Below are 23,331 nucleotides of genomic sequence, written 5' to 3'. Positions count from 1 at the left end.
TAAATGAATGATAGTAAAAAAGATGTGAAAACGAAAAAGTAAATATGGCTCCATATTTGAAATTTATTTAACTATTATAACAATGCGGCCACTGCCGCTGCCACCTCGATCATCTTCTTCTTCTCGTTCTTTTCTTCTTTTAAAACTCCACCGACCATGCGATGCTCGTCTTTTTCTTCCAACAGATGTTCCTAGATACAAAAAGAAACGTTATTTTTATGCATTATTTATTATATATTCAAATAGAAATAGTGAGGTATAAAAATTAAATGCAAATACCTATCAATTTAGTAATTTATAAAAAGTAAGTGAAGAGTTAATTTATGCAAATATAAAAAGTAAATGCAGGCATTTATTTACTGTTTTTACCACAATATCTGTTAAGTAATTTTTCGTGAAATGCTACGCGTAATGCTTACGTGGAGGCTGCTACGCCATTTCCATTGTTTGAACTTCCTCCAACTATTGCTGTTGCGGTTACTATTGTTATTGCTGTTGTTCCTGCAGCACCAAAGAGGCGGCAGCGATGGTGACTACATTGTCATAATAAAAAAATAAATTTCAAATATAAAGCCACATTTACTTTTTCATTTTTACATGAACTCATTTGGATCCGTAAGGTTCTTGCATTAATTGTGGTACTCTAAATGCTATAAAGAAAAGCTAATATAACTGCATGCAACACAATTCTTATTGCAAAATTAACTTTATTCAATTACAGTATTGTCCACCAGGGTAGTTAGTCTTGCTGAGACTCATTACAGGAGCATGGTACGGGATGACGGCACAACGTGGGTATCTGTTGACGATCTACAAGTTGTAAAATTACAATGGCCGCAAGATACTAAAAATACATACATATCTCTATGTGAAAAAGCTGTCAATTCAATTTGTTGTACAGTTCAATGAAACCAAGTTTGAGGTCAGGAAGGCGGCAGCTTTCATTCGCCATAAACGTTACACACGCAAAATTCAACCAAAACTCACTCATGTGTATGTTGGTAGGAAGTTTGTCCATTAACAGTACACTTGTTGTGCGGAGTAACTAATTTTCTTGTCGTAACCGTGGATCCTTGACACGTCGATCTATTGGCTTGGCAACTAAGTAATTGCCGATTTCTGCTATAGATGTCTCTCACTTCCATTTTTATGATATCCGTAAATGTTATATTATAAAATTATTATTATTATTAATATTATTATTATTATTATGTTATTTTTTATTATCCGTGAATGTTAGCAACTGGACAAATTGAATGCAGCGGTCAAGCAAAAGCGACCAGAATTGGTCAATCGTAAAGGTGTCATTTTCCACCAGGACAATGCTAGGCCGCACACGTCTTTGTCCACTCGGCAAAAATTGATGGATATTGGTTTGGGAATTGATGTTACACCCACCGTATAGCTCTGATCTCGCGCCATCGGATTACCACTTATTTCGATCCCTGGACAACTCCCTTCGTGGTAAAACTTTTAATGATGATGACGCTGTAAAATCTCACTTAACTCAGTTTTTGGCCGAAAAGGATCAGACTTTCTACGAGCGTGGAATTTTCAAGTTGTCAGAGAGATGGCAAAAGGTCATCGAACAAAAAATGGAAAATACATTACAGATTAAACAAAAATTTTTTATTTCATTGAACAAATCGGCAATTATAATACTTAGTTGCCAACCCAATAGTTCGCGTGGACCGGTTTCCGACTTATTTACGGAGGAATATCTCTCGTTTCGCGTGGCATCCTTCTAGCACCTAGCACCTGGACTTGATATCGTGACCCACGTCGGATTTCTCGGAAAATTGCGAAATATTTGAGACAAAAAAATTTTAGGGGCTAATGTAGCTACATGAAATCAATCGACGGGGTTAAAACAACAAACATTCCTGTCAGAACCACTAATATCGCACAATTGATCATTTTCTTTCCAATCACATCTAAGTAACTGAAATAAGAAATTATTTGGGAACGATCTGTTTCGATTTTTAGATAAAATAATATTAGTGTTTCTCTATTCAATTTCAAAACCATAAAGTAACAAGTTAGTCGAAATAATTCATTTTTTCAAATTATCATTTATTCTTTGATTCCAAATGTACTCAGAACGTGCGCCCAAGCTAGTTTTGCTACCTGCAATTTGTAGGTGGCAGATCTTCATGCGAATGCATAATTAGACGAATGCATTTTTTAGACCATAGATAAATTGATGGGACTTGGACTGATACTTGTTTTGCCATCATAGGTTTCTAAGAATATAGTTTTTATTTTGACATATTTCGCATATAATTCTACATATACACGAGTTCTGTCCACTCAAATATCTCGGTTGTTTCAAACAATGCGAGTAAATGTTACTTGCAAAAGTTATAGAGTTTAAGAACGTGCGTGTTATAATGTAAATATTATTTCTACAAGCGGAGGTATAAAGGAGATGTAGAAGTCAATTTTGTTATTTTAAATGGCATGCCCTATTTTTTAATGCTTTATTTCGATAGATATTCCAACAATAAAACATGTAAGGGATACAACAGTTCAAAAACTAGAATTTTGCATCGCTGCGAATGGTCGACATTTCAAATGGATAGCTATATGAAAAAAGTCAAATATTTCAGAGACGGTACGTTTAAGAGCAATTGCAATCTAATGCTTTTAAATTACGAATGCGCCAATTTATCGAAATCGAACATAAAATATTTCGACATGCCATTTAAAATAACAAAGCTAACCTCTATATTTCTTCTATGCCAGAAACAGAAATTAGAAACGAAAGAACTTATGATGCTTGTGCAGACATAAACAGGCTCACGATAATGTTCGAACGATGACATATTCATAATTGAAATTGTTATAAGCCGTCCAGTATAGTAAATATTTTGAAATTGTCGTATATATCGCTTATGGAGAATATGTGAGAATAATCTGTATAAATTTGAATGAAATTCAATAACCCAATATTCGAGTTTGAAATACTTTTTTACATGTAATAACATATCGTCGGTCGCAAAACTATCCGAACCGCGTGTTTAACATTAATTAATAGCAACATTAATTGAATTAATTAAATATTTAGTATTGTTACAGTCCTACAACGGTTTTCCATTGAAAATGCTAACTTTGACGTAATATCTATTTTTCTTAAATTTAATAATGAAGAAACCATTGCAAATAAACACCGCTGTGGTCGACCAAGGAAGTTAACGGAGAGAGAAAAAAATACAGTGATTCGAGAAATTAAAATCGATTCCTTCTACAGTTAGTCTTTCTAACATATCTGTATAAACGTCTATCTGGAGCTCATCTTCGCTACTACTTGTGTCATGAGACTCATTCGTGTTTGAAGGTTTTGCCATTGTTCTAATAAAAAATATGAATAAATACATAGGTTGAAAATTTCTAATTGTTATTACTAACTCACAAGATGATATTTACCAAAAAAGCTTTTACCAAACAATTTATTTACCAAGAGAAGAATCACTTTTCCGATTGTCTCACTCGTTAGATCTATCTATACCGCTCGACGCTTCAAACCAGACTGAGTTTAGCTTTGAAAATCTTTTCCTCCAGATTTTATGATTATAAATCTCACTATACAGTGCGTGCTATGTTCGCATACCGACCTTTCTTCTAAAAACTTGCCTTATCGCACTTTTCAAGTGGCGCCTTTGAAGTGCTCGGACCGTCGTGAGCACGCCTCTCACGTTCTCGTCAAAACCCGCTGACATTTCTTGTATATATCTTAGTAATTTTACTATATTTTGATTTGATTTCTTGTGCCATTTCAAGAGAAAACTTCAGGGAAACATGCATGTCTCAAAAAGTTGCGCTGAAATAACTCAATTCCCCGTAATCACTAATAAACTTTAATATCCCACGAGAGGGGATATCCGAGTGATATGCTAGAATTACGATGTCCCACGAGAGGGGACAGCGGGGTGCAAAGGGTTAATAAGAGTAATTCTTTTTGGAGTACGATATTATTCTGTGACGAAAGCATATACAATATTTTTGGCAGTAATGATTACAAAAATGTATGGAGGACAAATTATAATCAATGAATTTACAGCCAACTATAAAACATAATGATGGCTCAGTCAGTGATGGTGTGGGGATGTATGGTAGCAAATGTGGTTGAAAGTCCCATATTTATCGATTGGATTTTAGATAAAATGTTTAAAATAAAAAATATTTGAAAAATTTAAAAGAACATTTAAAAAATAAATAAAATAGGTTTTAAAAATTATTGCTTCCAGCAAGACAATCACCCAAAGCATTCGGCAAAAATTGTTCGAGAATGGTTACTGTACAACACTCTACACATATTGCGATATCCATCTCAAAGTGATGGACCACAATCCCATTGAACACCCATGAAATGAGGTGAAAATATTTGCAACAAAAGATCATTGAAATATGGCTATTCTATAGGCATAAAAATTACGACAAATTTAGTATTTTCTATAGAAAACCGTCTTAGGGTTGTAATAACGGCAAAAGGAGGTCCAACTTCGTACTAATTATTTGATTAGTCCAATTAATGCTGCTATTAATTAATGTTAAACACACAATTTGAATACTTTTGTGGTCTACGATATGTTATTATATCTAATAAAGTGTTTCTAACTCGGATATATGTTATTTTATTTCCATGAAATTTATACAACAGTTTCAAAATATTTACTATATCATACGGTTTGTGTTAATTTCAATTAGAAATATGCCATCGTTCGAATACTTTCATGAGCCTCTATAGTTCCAAATAAACAGAAGAAAGTCCTTTAAAAAATCCAGGGTTTGATACTCAAAATATTGGAAAACATACATTTTTTCGTAAAAAAAAAAAGTGAAACAAATTATAAATACATAGTGAAATGAAATGCTTATTATTTTGCATATGTCGTGCATATATTTTGCATAAAGATACGTTTTCTAGTAATCTGTAATAAGTATCGTTTGTTGTCGTAAACGTTATTTTAGATTAATTAAAATCTGATGCAATTATGTAGGCTGACCGTGAATCAAACGGAAATTGTTGTTGTTCCGTTTCATTTTTTAGCATTTTGCTTGAGCAAGCACTCGACGCGGTCGAACTCAAGTATCGGCAATAACGTCGACGTTAGCCAAAGCTTCGGTTTAGCTGAGAAGAACGTGCTAACCGTTAATTAGCGTGCCCCAAGGAAAGCTTTGTAGTTCGTCCTTGAAACGTGCATAACAAATTTTTATTTGTATTTTCTGTGTATACTTTCGTAATTCTTTCATTCACACCAACCGTTTTATTCGTGTGCACCCGTTTCATTTTCATTGCATATGGACATGTGTTCACAGTTCTGTTTCTATCATTGTAATTTATGTACCGTAACTAACAATAATTTTCGGACACTATTAAAAATGTAACGATTTTTTAAAAATTGTACCAAATTACTTAAACTTTTTGTAGATGCTAGACTATCTAGTTTACTAAAGAATGAGTAACAAGAACTAATTTTTACGAATATTTACTGAAGAATGAAGACAACAGAAATAAAGAAAATGATGTTTCTCTAACTTTTTTATCTGATCTTATATCGAAAACTTAAACTATACGGTTCGTAGATCTCAGTAATTTACAAGTGCGTCAAAAATTTCATTGAAACAGATTGATTTTCGTATGAGCTACGAAATAAAATATCTAACAGTTACTGGTCGAAAGACTACGATTTTCATTATCTTACATTTTTTCCATTTCAATAAAATTTAAATTTTCGTTATACGCCCAAATAAAAAAAGTTTTGTTGACGCTTCAACTAAAGACATCATTTAACTCATTGTCTCAATTTTAAAAAGATTATTAGGTTTCATATTAAAAGATTATTGTGTCTGAATATTAACGTTACTGTATCTTTGTTACCGTTGCGAACACAAATTCTTTTAAATTACAATAGTTTTTGATTCTGTCTTACTTTAATGAGACTCTTCGGCAAATTGTACGTTGCAGGACTTCGGCTTTTCGATGAAATTATCACTTGACACCACTAAACAAAACTAAAGTCGCGGAACTGCTCCGCACAACTGATGGAACTAGGTGGATCTTGTCGATGCACAAAGGCGAATGCGCAGGCCTGTTAAATATGTATGACACATACTCGAGGAAAATGTAACGGTTCTCGACAAGAAGACAGAGCACCCTATTAATGTGTTAGTTTATTTAATATTTAATGTGAACGAGGTTCGTTATGTGGGCCACTCGGAAATCAAACTAATCGACTTCACGTTTTCTAAATTTTTTCAATTTGTATGCCCAATCAATGGTTGGCAACCATCTGTTAAAATTTTCTTATCAGCTTCGTGAAAATTAAATGACTTACAACTGTTTCCATAAATGTATTCATCGGGGATCGAGAAATATGTGTAACTTTCTCACAAGCTAGATTAGAATCTATTATATTTGTATATGGTGCTTTTTGAAAAATGTACTCATAAGTTCCAGCGAGACCGGATATAAAAGAATTTCTGAGATTAAACATTTCGCTTCGACAAGAATTAATAAAATTTAAATATAAAAATTTCTTTATAACAGAAACAAATATTTTATCAATTAATATGAGAATAATATTATAATTGGTGCCAAATATTATTTAATTTATAGGTACTTCTTTAATGAACTTTCTAAAAAAATTTGTACCCATATTACTTCTAACGTGGAATTCTGAAATATCTGTTCTACAAGAACATTTGTCGAAGATATTCCCAAGAGATTTCCATGAACTCTTTTCGTAAATGTTGCACAGGAACAGATATTTTGGTGAACGCGATATATAATTACGAACAGACTTTTTACCGGAATTGGAGACCACCCTAACCTAATTTGAAACTTATTTCACTAATATCTCAGCAGCCCGCAGTATTCGCTAATTTCGAAGGCATTCCCGTTATATGAATTGCATATGAGCTTTCATATGATACCCAAGTTTGATAACATTGGTTCTCGTATGAGCAAATATAGTAATGCAATATTATCGAGAGGTTCAAAATGTTATATTATATTACATATGTATTACATTATTTATTATGATGTACAAAATGTACATCATAACATAACAGTTGTAAAATAATTAGTGGTTACTTATCGTTCCTCGCTTTACATTAATTACAGATTTCCTAAAAATCTAGATTTGAGGAAGCAGTGGATATGAAGAATAAAAATAGAACATTCATCTTACACATGAGTCTGTTCGACACATTTTATTAAGTAATAATTGCGTTATTCAATCTTTCTGAAGTTTGTAGTCGGTATTAACCCTTCTGTCAATTACTTACCTGTGTACCCTTTTCGCATTCTCCTTAAAATATTTTTTGTTCCTGGTAAAATATTTCTATATATAGCAAGATCATTGTTGTTTGGCACATTTCTTATCGATATCTTTTTTAACTCTACAATTTTGTTATCAGTAAAGTACTGAAAGTACTAAAATTGGATGCTAAAGTTTGATATGTCTCTGTTCAATAACTGGGTATCCGGGTACTTCTTTATACATTCTCAAAATACTTTATGTTTCCAGTAAAATATTAATATTTATAACCACTAATTATTTTACAACCATTACGAAAGAAATCTTGCATATTGTAAACAATAATAATATTCGTTTCAATTGTTATAAGCTATGCAAATTGTTCAGCTTTTGGTTCAGTATCACGTACAGAATTTGGTTCAACAATTGGTACAAAGTTTGATACAGTATCACATTTTACCCCTTATGTAAAGAACTAAAATTGTCGATGTTGTTCTACAAGGTGTTTCAGGCTTAAACCAACAAACTTTAGATATGAATTTAGGATCGTAAAAGAAATACATTTTGATAGGTGATAGTTTATCGCCAAGTTGCAGATAGATATTTTGAAGAATATATTTAATAATTACAGTTGTCTCCAGTAATAAATACAACTAATTTATATAAACCTATCTAATTTATAAACTTATATTATATAAATTTATATAATATAAATTTATAATTAGTGGAGTTTTGCCGACAGTCTAAAGATGAAAGAAATGGTAAAAGTGGATATATATTTGTCTGCGAAAGCTGTTAATGTAATTTTAGTTGTTGTACATAACAATGAAACCAAGTTTGCAATAAAACCTTACACAAAACATTTGAGCCAAAATTGTGTTCACACACGTCAAATTCAGTAATGTTCCCAAATTTTAAGTGGCAATAATTATCATTATTAAACTATTCCTGACTTGTAACAACAGTCTAAATCTCATAAGTTAAATTTATAATGTCAAAAGTGATCTGACATGAATCATCTTTAAAAAAAATAAGTGTGATCCTCCTAAAGAGACTTCATAAAAGAAATAAAAAGAACTAAATCAAGTACATGAAGAAATCAGATAAGAAAAAATTACTATAAAATAATTTTCGCAAGTAATAGGAAAGAAAGTAATAGGAAGGCATAAAAAAAGAAGTGAAATCAAAATGAACTGCAAGTACGTATGTGGTTTAATTTATTAGATTGTAATGGTGGTAATTATACAAATATTCCAGAGCAGACAAGAATATTATAAACTAAAATAATATCTGTGAGCAAACCTTTGTACTTTTAATGGTTTTTGGTGATATTATATGTATATAAACTTCACGTTAATATATCAGGCATTTTTATATTAGTATATGGCGAAGAAAATATGCTATTAATTCTTTAAAATTTTAATGACTAAATGTACTTGCAGCTTATCTTGATTTCACTTTCTATTTGTATGCCTTCCTATTATTTTCTTGCCTATTACTTAAAGAAATTAGTTTATAGTAATTTTTTCTTATTGGATTGCTTCATACATCTTTGTACTTCATTTATAAAGTTTTTTTAAGGGTATTACTGTATTTCTAGACAAAAACTCCATTTTCTGTACATGTTTTGTTATGGTATATTCTATTTCATTCAGAAAAATGTGATCTTTCGCTTGTAAAAACGAGTTCGCTTCAAATAATATATATGGGACGAAAAAAATATCTCCATTACTTTGAATACTCTACTTGTTTTTTACATGAAAAGATGTCAGGTAAATCGTTTTATGGTTTGTTAGGGCAAATATTATGATTAGAATGCGGATCTTTATGCAAATTTCAATTTCCACATATTATTTCATGAAACCAACATGTTATATTCTGAAGAAAATATAGCATACTGTTCCAAAAATTGAGTTAACCTTGAAATCTCTTTCTTTCTCTCACTTCTTTATCCACAAAAACAGCATTAATACTAGATAATGTGTCCCGTTCTACCAAACAACTTCTGCACGAATATTTCTATTAGAATTTCAATTTCTCCGAGATATTCCACTGTTCTCACTTAATAAAATATAACTAACCTTTCGGAGATCTCTCTGCTTCTGCTCCATGTTTCATGAATTAATGTAGAACGTTACTGCGCATTTCGTGGCCCGTACCTCAGCTATCTAGCATCTTTTCGACGATTTGGAAAATTCATTGGCAAGTTGTTATAACTCTTGAACCATTAAAGATATTGAAATGAAATTTTCACTGTAAATAATTTAAAAATAGTAATTTTTTACTGATAATGTGGCGACTACCTCCAGACACGCCAACAGATGGCTTCTCTTCCCGCAAGTAACCGATCCGCTTCAATTCGTATATGTATATACAGATTTCGTCCTTCCTAGCGATATCCCAACGTCTAAGGTAAGGGCCCGCTAGGATAGTGTAGGGACGTGGTTCCCCCACTCCGACCGCCTGCGCATGGCGCAGGGGCGGCGGCTCTCTGGCCGTCATCACGAGGAGCACACTTTCCTCCTCGTGGCTCCCGTCTCTGAACCTCGAAGTGTGCACACGTATAGTAGGGAACCTGGAGTATTTAATTTCACACTGAACCCTACATTGGTGACCCCGACGTTCGATTAAAAACGCGTTTTTCCGTGTGCATCAACGTTGACGAGGTGGAAGCCTACTGCCGCCGGCCAATTATGTAACTGGAAGGGACTGCGTGAAGCCATCGTCAACGGCGCCTTTTCATCGATTTCCGGCCGGAATTTGCCGCCCTTCCTCAAGCCCATGGGCTAGTCCCATCCATATGGCCTTGAAGAAGGACGGCACTTGGCGCGTGTGCGGAGATTACAGGGGGCTGAACAAGCAGATGATTCCAGACAAGTATCCGACTCCCCATCTACACGATTTCTCGACTAATTTAAGCGGGAAGACGCATTTTTCGTCACTCGACCTTTATAAGGCATATAACCAGATCCCCATGGCTCCGGAAGACGTGGAAAAGACGGCGGTGATAACACCCTTTGGGCTTTTTGAGTTCCTCTTCTTGACATTCGGTCTGAAGAATGCTAGCCAGACTTTCCAACGCTTCCTTAATAGGATCCTGGGCGATCTGGATTTCGTATTCGTGTATATTGATGATATTTTAATTGCGTCGGAGGCGGAACAGGAACACATGCGTCATATAAGTATTGTTTTGAGACGCCTGCAGGAACACTATTTAAGGGTGAACCTCACGAAATGTGGTTTCGCGGTTAAGGAAATAGAATTCCTAGGTTATCTTGTCAGACCGCAGGGCATTCGTCTCCTGGAATCAGCCGTCAAAGCCATATCGCAGTTCCCGCGGCCCAAGAGGGTCATTGACCTCCGCCGTTTCTTGGGCATGGTAAATTTCTAACGCCGCTTAACGAGTTCATTCGCGACTCGAAAAAGCACGATACACGCGAGATCAAGTGGACCAAAGAGGCTATTGATGCCTTCGTCAAAACCAGAGAAGCGCTGGTCGAAGTGACTCTCCTGGCTCACCCTCGTTCGGGCGCGGAATTACGCATTGTCACTGACGCGTCCGACCTTGCAATGGGAGCGGTCCTTGAACAGCGGGGTTTAAAATCACTGTGGGAACCCCTGGCATTTTTCTCGCGCAAGTTTTCACCCGCGCAGGTGAAGTACAGTGCGTATGATCGCGAGCTGACGGCGGTATTCGAGGCTATTAAGCACTTCCGGCATTATGTGGAAGGCCAGGAATTTTCAATCCTGACCGACCACAAGCCGCTCATTTACGCGTTTCGACAGAACCTCGAGAAGGCTTCTCCGCGCCAAATCCGCCAGCTCTCGTTCATCGCGCAGTTCACTACGAACATTTACTACATTCCGGGGGCGGACAACGTCGTAGCCGACGGATTGTCACGTGTCGACGCACTCCGCCTGCCCGTTGAAATCAGTTTGAAAGAAATCTCCGAGAATCAGGAAACGGACGAGCAACTAAAGCAATTATGCCAATCCGCCGATGTCTCGATCAAATTAAAGAAACTACTGTTCGGTTCGGACAATATACCGATATTTTGTGAAATATCTGGTGAGACGAACCGCCCATACATTCCTGCGACGTTGCGAAGGACAGTTTTTGATACTGTACATAATCTGGCCCATCTGAGTGCCAGGGTTTCCGACAGATTAATTAGACAGCGGTACATTTGGCCCAACATTCACCGGGATGTTGCTCGGTGGTGCAAGCAGTGCATTAAATGTCAGCGAGCTAAAGTCTCACGGCATACTAGCCACTTGCCCGAGCATTTTGTTGCCCCGGATGGTCGATTCGACCATGTCCATTTGGACATTGTTGGCCCGCTGCCCGTGTCGGACGGGTACAGTTATTGTTTAACGGTCATTGACCGATTCTCCCGTTGGGTAGAGGCTGCTCCTTTGCGGGACACTTTGGCGCAGTCGGTGGCAAGAGCGTTCTTCGAAACGTGGGTGTCGCGCTACGGGGCTCCCAAGGAGTCCAGACCTCTCCCTACCATCCGGCATCCAATGGACTAATAGAACGGTGGCATCGAGCTCTGAAAGCATCGATAATGTGTCACGCGACTAAGGATTGGACACGTGTACTACCATCGGTTCTGTTAAGACTGCGTTCGCATGTCCGAGCCGATGTTGTAGCCTCTCCGGCCGATACTACGCCCGATCCGAATGTCTTCCTCGAGGAATTTAAGAAATACATGCGACGAGTGCGCCCCATTCCCGTCGTTCACAAAAATTTTAAACGGTTATTTGTATTCAAAGAACTAAGTTCGTGCTCGCACGTTTTTCTGCGGCACATGGCCAAAAGGGCGTTGGAACCGCTCTATTCGGGACCACATAAAGTGGTCAAACGCAACTCCGAGAGAGTTTACCAGATCGACGTGAATGGGACGGTGCGCACCGTTTCCACCGAACTTCTCAAACCGGCGTTCCTCCTCGAGGAAGACATCTAGTGTGAATCCGGTCACCGCGAGGGTGACGCGGATATGTTACCTCGCCCTTACGGGCATACACAGCCCTCGAGGAAGACATTTATTGCGAATCTGGCCACCGCGGAGGTGGCGCAGATATGTTTCCTCGCCAGATCTGGCATACACAAGAAATTTAGTACCTACCCCCCGACGGAATACCTACGAGGGGTCCGAACGTGGGTAAATCGCCGCCTTCGCTCATCGTTCATTAGGCTGGGTACGGAAGACCCAGTCTTAACTCCGCGTCCGTGTAAGGAGTTTTGTGGTTTGCTTTGCCCCCAAAGTGCCACACGACAGCAATTGTACAGCGTGTCAGGCTAGGGAGCACCTCGAGGAAGACATCTAGTGTGAATCCGGTCACCGCGAGGGTGACGCGGATATGTTACCTCGCCCTTACGGGCATACACAGCTAAGCGGCCATCTACCCCCAGTCCAACCACTGTCAAGGAGAGGGGCCAAGGAAAAATCCGCACGTGCCATTGAGCCGTTTGCAATGGACGAGTTCTTTAGCCGCTAGCGAAATTCTGGTTTTACCCTCCTCTCGCTAGCGCCCACGGGGAACCACGGGGAGGCGAACTCGTGACGCGACGCCTCGCGTCCACTAAGCGAAGACCTAGGAGGAAGGATGGGAGTTGGGAGGGATGGGTAGGGGTTTGGGGTTGTTGTTGATGGGGACGTAAGTCGTCTCCTTCTGGGTCCTGGGGAGTACAGGTGTTCGGGGTTGCCTACATGAAGCCCTTTAGCCAAAGGGCTTCCCTACAGAAGTCGGAGAAGACCTGGAATGCCTACCTCGAGGAAGACATTTATTGCGAATCTGGCCACCGCGGAGGTGGCGCAGATATGTTTCCTCGCCATGTTGGCATACACAAAAAATTTAATACCTACCCCCCGACGGAACACCTACGAGGGGTCCGAATGTGGGTAAATCGCCGCCTTCGCTCATCGTTCATTAGGCTGGGTACGGAAGACCCAGTCTTGACTCCTTGTCCGTGTAAGGAGTTTTCAAGTTTGTTTTGAGTTGGGTAGGCTGTGCTACCTACTCCAACTGTGTATAGAAGGTTATTAGGAGGGTTTTGCTTTGCCGCTTGACCGCGGCAGCGGGTGCCCGCCACCGCCCTCCGCAGTGACGGCACTCTGCCACATGTATTCACCCCCTTTCTTCTACACGTCAGCAATGATTATGCAGCGTGCTAGGGTGGCGTGTGTTGGTTATTCTTTGCCTATTGGCGTAACTAGGCGGCTGCACATGGTTGGTGCCCGTCTAGCGAAGATAGGCATGTTGCTGTTGGCGTAGCGGAGCTTCGCCAGCTACGGTAGCGGGTGTCAAGCACCTCACGCAAGCACCGCGGCCGTTCAGCTCCACAAAACCGTGATGGGGAGGAATCTATGATGGGGAAGGATGGGACTAGGCAGGGCGGGTGCCATAGCCCTTTTTGCCGCAAATACAGACTTGCGTTGCCCGGTCTCCGCCGCGTGGAGGCGGGGTTGGACTTTGGAGACCCCTCGAGGAAGACACAGCGCAGAATTCCACCACCTCTCATGGGTGTGTGGGAGACCCTGGTCCGGCGACCAGGACTTACTCACGCAGAGTGAGATTCGCGCCGACCACCAAAATGTAAATTTCAATGTATATAGTAGTCCATAAGTTAATTATAAGCGTTCGGGACATTGTCCCGGTAGAATTAGTACGCCATAAGATGTAAAAAAAATTTTTTATATTTTTTGTTAATAAAATGAGTACGTTCACACTCGGGGGGAGTCTGTGGGGACGTGGTTCCCCCACTCCGACCGCCTGCGCATGGCGCAGGCGCGGCGGCTTTCTGGCCGCCATCACGAGGAGCACACTTTCCTCCTCGTGGCTCTCCGTCTCTGAACCTCGAAGTGTGCACACGTATAGTAGGGAACCTAGAGTATTTAATTTTACACTGAACCCTACAATAGCCTCACTGACGAGTCCTCTAGCGGGCCCCGGACGAAACATCTCCCTCTCCTTTTCTCCCAAATACCGTCACATCAGCCACCATCAAAGATAACAATGCCAGATACGATTTTTGATTTCTTGTAGCCATCATGAAATTCTTATAGAGCTTCACTCCCTGATCAAAAATCCGAAAACCGAATTATTCCATCTTCCTCAGTTTCGGGAAAAAACGAGCTTTTGTAAAAACCCATAATTTCCGACAAAAATGAGGTATTGAAAGTTCTAATCTGTCTCAAAAGCTAGAGAAGAGTTTCCCAAATATAATGGCATACAATTTATTAATTGTTTTCGATCCTAAAAAGCTATGCATTAATCTGATTAAAATGAGACCAAACATGATATAGTTTGGATAAATATTTCTGATTAAAATAAAATCAAACACAATATAATTTTGATTACATTTATTTATTAAATATTTATTGTGAAAAATTGTATTCTATATTGAATTATTTTGTCACGTATCATCTTTGGAATAGTGTAGTATCGTAACCTGCAGTGATGGTTTTTCTCTTTTTCTTAGTAATAAATAATGTAAAAAAAATTAATTCATGAATAATTCATATTCAAATTGACTGCAAATTTTTACCATTGTATGAATACGTACTTACTTATTTAATTTTCCTTGTCCAAGATACATAATTTTCATCCCTGCATCGTGTATTATATGTAAGGTGGTGCTCCTGCACTATGAGATGTCATTGTCTTGAAGACCCTACGTAATTCATTGTTCACAATCCCATGAAAAATCATTTGATTTAAAATTCCAGGGTTGATGGAAAAAGTACAGTAAACTGTTTCTTCGCACTCTCCGTCAAACGCGTAGGCTCGTTCCACCAAGTCTTCGTCAAATAGAGGCATGTCTTTTCCGAATGTCGTCGAATTGAGCCATATCTTCTTCGTATGTCGTCGAATTGAGCCACGTCTTCTTCGTATGTCGTCGAATTGAGCCACGCCTTCTCCGATTGGCAGTCGAACATAAGCCGGAATAGCATAACTTAACTGATATTTTCTTTCGAACCTTTCGACCTTCTTTGAAGTTGCCTTTAATATTTCGTGTCAAACTCGCGGCCCGAGATGAACATATTTGCGGCCCAGTCAATATATCCGACGCAGAGTAAAAATAAAATAGAAATGTGAATTAGAAATTTTGAAAGTAGTCTCGGCCAATAAAATTTCTCTCGAAATAAGAAAGATAGTATCAGAGAAGAGATGTCAAGTATAAGGACGTAAACAATAATTTAACTTTATATATGTTTATTACAATGTACTAGTCAAAATAAAAATATTTGTTTCTATGAACGTTGATTTTTTTTGCGGCCCACCTAAAGTTAAGCATTGTTTATTTGGCCCAAGTTAGCTTTTGAGTTTGACACCCCTGGTCTAAAGCAAGTCGTATTTGGTACCATTTCAATTGGAAAAATCCGACTAATATATTAAAATAATTATCATATATAGAAAGTTAGAAAAAAGTCTCTCTCCCTCTCTCCCTCTCCCCCCTCGCATCCCTCTCCTTCTCTCTCCCCCTATCATCCCACTCCCTCTCTCTCTAGCGAGATGTCGGCAACTGTAATCGGCAGTGTTTTATAACAATTCCGACCCAGCGACATTTAGGGAGAAATTATTGTACTTAAAATGACCTCAGAAAATACGATGATTTTTGGACATCCTGTATATTGACTTCAATCTTTTATGTAAAAGTTATGCGCCACACATTATTCAGATCTGCGATAAATCTCTTAAAATAATCAGATTTTTGAGAGAAACATGATAAAAATGTAATCTAAGAGATAACTAGGGGAAGTCCAAATAGAAGGAATTAGACTTGCGATGGAACACAGAAAACCTACTCCCACCAATGTTATTATGGCAGAGTCTAGAACTGTGTACCTTGAACATGGCGTCATTTGTCTGGACTAAAAATACCTGTTAAAAGTTATCGTCATTCACACGTACCCTTTTCATCATACGTTATTAGGCTTCTGTGAAGCGTATACAGTTCAGAAATTGAATCTGATATGAGAGAATCGCGTGGTAAGAATGGTAAGAATAAGTAACAGGTGAATAGATGATAATGAATAGGTGATAAGTAAGGGGAAGAAGTAAAAAAACTAAGAAAGCAAAAGTAAAGCCAATTGCATTTAGTTTATTTTGTTGTAGAAATGTCAATAATTTATGTTGTTATTGTTTTATGTATACACTTTACTTTGTGTTGAACGATATTATTTATAAACTTGATATAAAACTCTGAATAATACACATTTTCCGTCACGTGCTATCATCATCGTGCTTACAGTTTATATTATCCAGCAAGATATATTATATGTTTAAATAAATATTTGGTAACTATTTGATGAAGTGAAATGCCATAACATTAATAGAACGTGTTATGACAACAGACGCATCATGAAAATTTTATAAATACGTCTGGATCCATAATTATTGATTATTGAAAATTGTGTCAATCGTGCATGTAAGATAACCCTTTCTCTGCTGCACGTTTTCCAAGATGACTTCCTACAATTCCACCGCCAATTCCACCTGTGACTGCACCTATTACAGCACCAACGGGAGCACCCACAACTGCACCAACAGGACCAAAGCACGAACCAACTGTAACTCCAGTATATGTACCAGCCAAAGCACCACCACCACCAGCTAATGCACCACCACTCCAACCACCAGCTACAGATCCAATTGTTTTAATAGTGTTCACTGGAATATTTTTCTTTAATAGCTTCACGTCTTTAATAAATGCCTTCAATAGTTCTACAGCATTTTCTATTTGCTCTCTCATTTTTGAAGACTTTTCAACTTTAAGAGCTTCTTTCAATTTGTCTATATTGTATTCGCAATCTGCGATTATTTCGTCTGCTTTCTCGCTTGTATCGATATCATTTTTCAACGCAGAACCAATATTCCAAACATCCACAACTACAGCAGCTACAGTTAGCCCAGCACCAACATATTTCAAGACGTTGTTCAATCCTTTGATATTTTTGACGAATCCTTCGGTCACTGGAATATGTGGATTATTTGCACTAGGATAGCCACGTGGATCGATATTAATATGAGGGCTTGTCCTTGTGTTTAGGCCAGTATCAACGCGTATTATCGGTCTACCTGTATACGAAAAATGTTTCCGTGAAATGAATATTTTTTATGTATAGTAGTACACATATGGTTGATGTTACATCGATTCGGGGCCAGCGTTCCCGACCGAACTCTTCAAAACCTATAGCATCGATGAATAACTGAGATTCTTCTAATTAAAATGAATCAAGACACAATATAAGTTGGGTTCATATTTAAGCTATTCCTGAATCAATTAATAGGCAATCTACAGAGCGAGTCGCGTAATTCGAATACCTCGAACACCTTTAAAATTATGGTTTCTATGAAAAATTGTTAAACAAGCGATTTCAAAGATTAGTAGATGTTCTTGTATGTGAAAGAATTATCAAATTTTCAAGATCAACTAATTTAAAGTTAAATTTAAAGATCAACTAATTTGTGCTATGCAAGTCACACATGACTCACCACTCTGCATGATCGTGTTTGATCAAGAAAATCTCGGTTGTCCATTGATGCTACAATTATAAAAGTAAGATGAAAATTACTGATAATACCATTTTCTTTATTACATGTTTAGTCTGTCCAGGCGCTGTTGTATCCCTACTGGCGTACTCCCCGTCCATGAGAAGATGACATAGGGAAACTTGTAGGCATCTATCCCCCACCAGCTGATATCCAGTCTACATACTCTAGACGGACTATCCCTAAGAATGGAGTCTCACGGCACCATACTGTCGGCATTTGTGGTATCATCTTCTCATCGACGGGCAGTGCGTTTGTTCTTCTTTCGAGTTCGAGTCTTTCATTCTGATGGGAGAAGAGTAGGGCTTGATCGCGGAAATTTAAGTATGCCAATTTCATGTAAATTTAAACGTGCATTACTGTAATATTACACACATACATATACAAGATATCGCAAAACTATCGTACAAACGAGAAATGAGGTCATTTAAGGACCCTTTTTCCTTAGCGAAAATACAATCCGCAGCTTTGTTTACGAAAAATAGTGACCAATGATAGGCGAACGCGGAAATTGCAAGGTGTCCCATCGATCGAGTGCAACGTGCTTCGACCGCGGAACGTGACGAAGGGAGAGGGGCTTCAGGCCGTGTTCGAATCAATGAACAAATCGCACAGCGTGAACTTTCCGATTTTTTTTACACGTAACAGTGATAATTTTAAGAAAAACGCTGTTCATCCTTATTTCAAAATGCCTGAAGAATATTTACTAATTTTTCGGATGCGAAATAATAAGTAGTTTAGCCGTAACAACCGTTTTCATTTTCTGGTGTTTATTAAACCTCATCTGTACTGAAATTTTTATGCAAGGTGTACCGCCAAGATTAACAATAAGTAACGCCGTCGAAAAACGTAAATGACATTTTAATTTAATAATAAATATTCGTGTTAAAGGACGAAAAGGATTTGATTGTTTGAGATATATGAAAAATTTTATTAATAAGAAACTCACTCAGTAGATTTGGTTGCAAATCCACTACGTGCTAGGAAATATGTACATTTTCGTTAATTACTCGTAAACAAAGCCGTGGATTATATTTTCGCTAAGGAAAAAGTTACTTCCAATGATCTCAAGAACCCCTAATTTTCCGCTTGTACAATAATTTTCGGATACCGTATATATTATACGATTCATTTACATTTGACAGTGTACCCTCAATCTGTAAGCATACGAAACACATTCCATATAGAATATTCTGAACAGTCTGCGCGAATGAAAAATTTCATTCTTATAATTTGGAATATTGTTGTAATTGCCGTACTCTATAGAATAAGTTTCGTCCATGGGCGTGATGCAGAGACACGAATATTGCATTGATTGACATAAAAAAAAGTTTCTTCTACTACGACATTTGACTTTGAATGACCTTCAATCATAGTTTGTTTAAATCGATTTAACACAATAACACAACGCTCCAATTTAAATCAATAGAAACAATCTTGTAACTTTGTCTATGCAATTATCTACCCAAAAATATTACAATATTACAATATTATATCAAACCAATAAATGACCGTGAAAAAATGTAAACCGATCGCAATTTGAAACGACGACGAATTCCACGCAAATCCCCCGAAACCTTCTGCATCAATTAGGTCAAAATCGCACGTTTTACATAAATACTAGGTCATTAAGTATGAAACGCATAGATTTTATAGTGAAATTATCGAGTAAAGTATGCATTTCATACTTAATGACCTAATGCAATGAATCACCACACAACCAACTACCACGTATAAATACTACGTATCCAGTGGAATTACTATTAAAAATAGTTAACAATCCGATTACTACATCCATACATAAAACATTCCAACCTCCAACGTGCCTTGTCAAAGCCCAAATTACTGATTCTCTAAAGTTTCTTTATTACATTGATCCAGAAGAAAATGAAAATCCTACTGTGGGATCTTGAGGAAAAATAGTCAAGAACAAGAATCTAGGCCGCGGCACCTCTTGCTTCGTAGCCGATCGACTTCTTAAGGTAGCTACGGAAACCTCCCGCTGTTTCTAACCCCACATTCGGCCTGTCAGGTCACAATCATTTCGCCTGTACTCGCAATCTGTCTCTGGCCAACTCCCGACAGCAACGTTGTGTACTTAGGTGTGCTCCTCTCCCGCAAGTCGCAAACTCACAACTCAAATCTCACCGCAGCCAACACGTCTCATCATAGTCGCGCTATCTGTCGGGGACCGGTGTTCTCCTTATCCCACTTCTGACACAGGGGAATCCAATCCAGGTTATTTATTATCCATTCCTAATTTCCATTCGCGCCCTACACTACCAAATGCACAGTCAACAAAATCTCGTACTTGTAAAATATATTTGAAAAATATATTTAAAACTAGAATTAATGTTGCAAACATCTTCGATCAGGATTCAGAACCGGTTATATTTTGGAAAACTGTCCCGTTCTATTATGGTAACATAACATTTATGAAGCATTCTTTCGAAGTATGATAATACATTTCTGTGCGCCTGATACCCTATTAAAACAAAATTGAAGCCCCATTTACACAGTTAGCAACAACTCAACTTAGCCCTCAACTGGCATGATGAGTTTCACAAACATGATTGCTATAGTTTCTTTTAAATCTCGAAGGTATATCTTCTGTTTTAATCTCTTTGCACTTACCAGTAGGCTTTCCATTTCTTATCCTTCCTAAGTTCATATCCCGTATACCGGCTATTGTTTCTCTATTTAAATGACTATCCGGGATTCTTTTAAATCTTGTTTGCATCGCTGATCCTGATACCATTCCGTCCATAACCTTCCTGGTTACATTTCCCATTTCCGATTCTTCATGATCCTTCCAATTTGCCATTTTAGAGCTAATGGAAAACAGATAATAAATACACACATTCCGATCGGAATGTGTCGAAGATAGAACCACGTGGGAATTATAGAAATCATTTGATATATCTATGTCGCTGCTACAAGCCGCTCAAAGTGCTTTATATAAGGTGGTACTTCCCAAAATCAGCCGAAAAGAGCTTTTGGGGATAGAGCTCTCAATGTGACCTTGATGAAGTTGATCGTCACGCTGTAGTTGTGCGAACAGTCACTAGACGAAGCTAATTACTAATATTTTCGACCGCTAGGGGATGCGAATATACAGGGTGTCCCAAAATTATTATACTTGAAAGTAACTTTTTCCTCGGCGCAAATACAATCCGTCGTTTTATTTACGAGTTATTAACGAAAAACAGTGATCAATGAGAGGCGAGCTGAGCAGTTGCAAGGTTATTATGACAAGAGGGCAGAACGGACTTTGGTCGCGTGGTGCGACTGACGCGTTCGAAACAATGAACAAGTCACGGAGCGTGAATTTTCCAAATTTGTTTTAGCATGTGACGGTGATAATTCTAAGAAAAACGCTGTTCATCCTTGTTTTAGAATATAACTGTCTTATTCAAATACCGTCCATTCTACTGAATCTCCCACCAAAGACCCTAGCCGATTAAGATCGTAAAAATTGCTCTTAGAGGTTTTTTAATAACTATTTTACCGTTCGATAGCTGATCAAACAAACAAACTCGTTTATGCAAAATTTCAACCCTGTAACTTGTCCGTAAGGGTAGTTACAGTCGTGTTCTTTTAGAGTTCCCGTGGCTCCCCCCCGGAATCGCCAGATATGGTCCAGCGTCCTAAGATCGCCGTGGAGGTTTTAGTGGGTCGAACCCCGCACTACCCCCCGACCGTTCCCCAAGCGAACCGAAGGTGTCCGGTGAGCAGATTTCCTCCACGATAAATAAAAAAAAAAAGGGTAAATTAGATTGCGCGCTTTTCCGCCCATTTCCAACCTTCTGTGTTAAATGTGGCTTATTTTGGACATCAAGCCGTATATTATAGAATTTTTCAGATTTTTCGGTTGCAAGCTGTGGTTATCAAGAATGGAAAACTAACATATCAATTCCCTGATAAGGTACTATTCCAAGCAGTGCGCTCAATTTTTCTCAGATTTTTCATCCGGTTGGGTCATTGTCAACAAAAAAATTGAAAACCGAATTTGTTGACGTTTTTGCTGTGAGAAAGAATTCATTTTGAATTCTTTCTTTGAAAAGTCTGAAAATATTCTATAATATGCGGCTTGATGTTCAAAATAAGCCACATTTTTTTCAAAATTTTAAATAAGCACCAAGGGGGGGCGGAGTGGATGGAAAAGCGCGCAATGTAATTTACCCACAGACAAATTAAAAGGTTAAAATTTTGCACGGAAAGGTTTTTGTTGTTCAACTATCGAACGGTATTATACTCATTAAAAAACCTCTAAGAACAATTTTGATCATCTTAATCTAGCTAGGCCCTTTAGTTGATCTTCCGAGATTTAAATTCACATTCTAGCGGGCCCCAGGTCGAGCATAGGAAGTTACAAATTGTACTCACACGTCCCGTGTAGTGTGCTAATAATAAAGAACATTATTACTTGATCGCTGTGATTATTAATACGCAGCTATCAAATACCTTCTGCACCTTTAAATGTCTGTTATATCACTTCCTGTTCCCGGTTCCAGAGACGACAAATGTGAATCTATTGTAAGAAACATTCGAAAGTCTGCGTTCTCTTACAGTTATTTCATTTTGAACTACAATTTGACTATTGCATTGCAATATTATATTGCGTCTTCAAAAAAAAGAAGCAGAAATACTTACGTACACAGTCAGAAATTTACTGGTTCACTACTAGATTAACACTATACGTCTTCTTAGCTAAAGTAGTTCTGGAAGACTGCAAACTTTTCGATCTCGTCTTATCGATTTATGTTATCTGCCAGGCTATCGCCTAGGTATGGATTGAGGATTTCATTAGAAACACACTCTTTACTGCAATAAAATTTTATTGTGCGCGTCTTTACTTAAATAATTAATAAAATTTAAAAAATTTGAATAATTAATAAAATTTCTTTTTTAATAAAAAAAATGATGTCAACTTGATTTGATCAATTCATTTTTCACTCAATAATGTTATAGCTGATTCCAAGCGAGATAGGTATAACAGCTAATTATTTTATGTGGCCTAGTGTGCGACGCAATGATGTTTTTTTAAGAAATATACATAGTGTTCCATAAATATTTTAACAGCCGAAAGTGGTGGGTACCTGAGATCATTTGTAGTAATTTTTTTCTTAGCGAAAATTCAATCCGCCGCTTTGTTTAGCGAAAAGCACTGACCAATGAGAGACGAGCGCGCGAACTACAACGTGCTCCGACCCGCGGAGTGTGACAGAAGAGGGGGGCTCCATGCCGCATTCGAATCAATGAACAAGTCACGGAGCGTGAACTTCCCGATTTTTTTTTACCACGTGACAGTGATAATATTAATAAAAACGCTATTCATCCTTATTTTAGAATGTTTGAAGAATATTTACCAATTTTTCTAACCCGAAACAATAAGTAATTTAATAGTAGCAGCTATTTTAATTTTCTGGCGTGCACGACACCTTATGTGTACCATGTGAAATTTTTAAGCAAGCTGTACAGTGAAGATTAACAAAGTATGTAAGTGATA

The 23,331-nt window shown here is 37.8% G+C and overlaps 2 protein-coding genes across 8 annotated transcripts in view; both read right to left on the bottom strand.

The window, feature by feature from the left end:
- The window catches only part of LOC117219885 (uncharacterized), a 45,021-nt gene extending 35,464 nt beyond the window's left edge, over positions 1-9,557 (bottom strand). Inside the window, exons 1-4 of one of the 5 annotated variants that reach the window (XR_004490114.2) lie at positions 5,934-9,337; positions 720-810; positions 420-650; positions 159-191 (exon numbers count right to left, since the gene is read on the bottom strand). The gene's annotated coding sequence lies outside the window, so the exon portion shown is untranslated. The other 4 variants (XR_004490116.2, XR_013037140.1, XM_033469425.2 and 1 more) reach the window with 4 other exon arrangements.
- Positions 9,558-16,351: 6,794 nt separating this feature from the next.
- On the bottom strand, positions 16,352-22,607 carry LOC117219903 (uncharacterized). 3 transcript variants are annotated; one of them, XM_076528513.1, is made up of 3 exons: positions 22,476-22,607; positions 20,457-20,653; positions 16,352-17,348 (listed from the first exon to the last, which is right to left on the bottom strand). In XM_076528513.1, exons 2-3 carry the CDS (start codon positions 20,644-20,646, stop codon positions 16,687-16,689), a joined length of 852 nt encoding a protein of 283 aa, XP_076384628.1. In that variant the 5' UTR covers positions 20,647-20,653; positions 22,476-22,607; the 3' UTR covers positions 16,352-16,686. The 3 variants fall into 3 exon arrangements, with proteins under 3 accessions (XP_076384628.1, XP_033325336.2, XP_076384629.1); XM_033469445.2 differs by having other exon boundaries at positions 22,480-22,607; XM_076528514.1 differs by lacking the exon at positions 22,476-22,607 and adding an exon at positions 22,287-22,304.
- Positions 22,608-23,331: the final 724 nt, after the last annotated feature.

This window comes from Megalopta genalis, chromosome 1 (assembly GCF_051020955.1).
Source record: "Megalopta genalis isolate 19385.01 chromosome 1, iyMegGena1_principal, whole genome shotgun sequence".
Classification (NCBI taxonomy): domain Eukaryota; kingdom Metazoa; phylum Arthropoda; class Insecta; order Hymenoptera; family Halictidae; genus Megalopta; species Megalopta genalis.
This window is presented reverse-complemented; position numbering and strand designations above follow the sequence as displayed.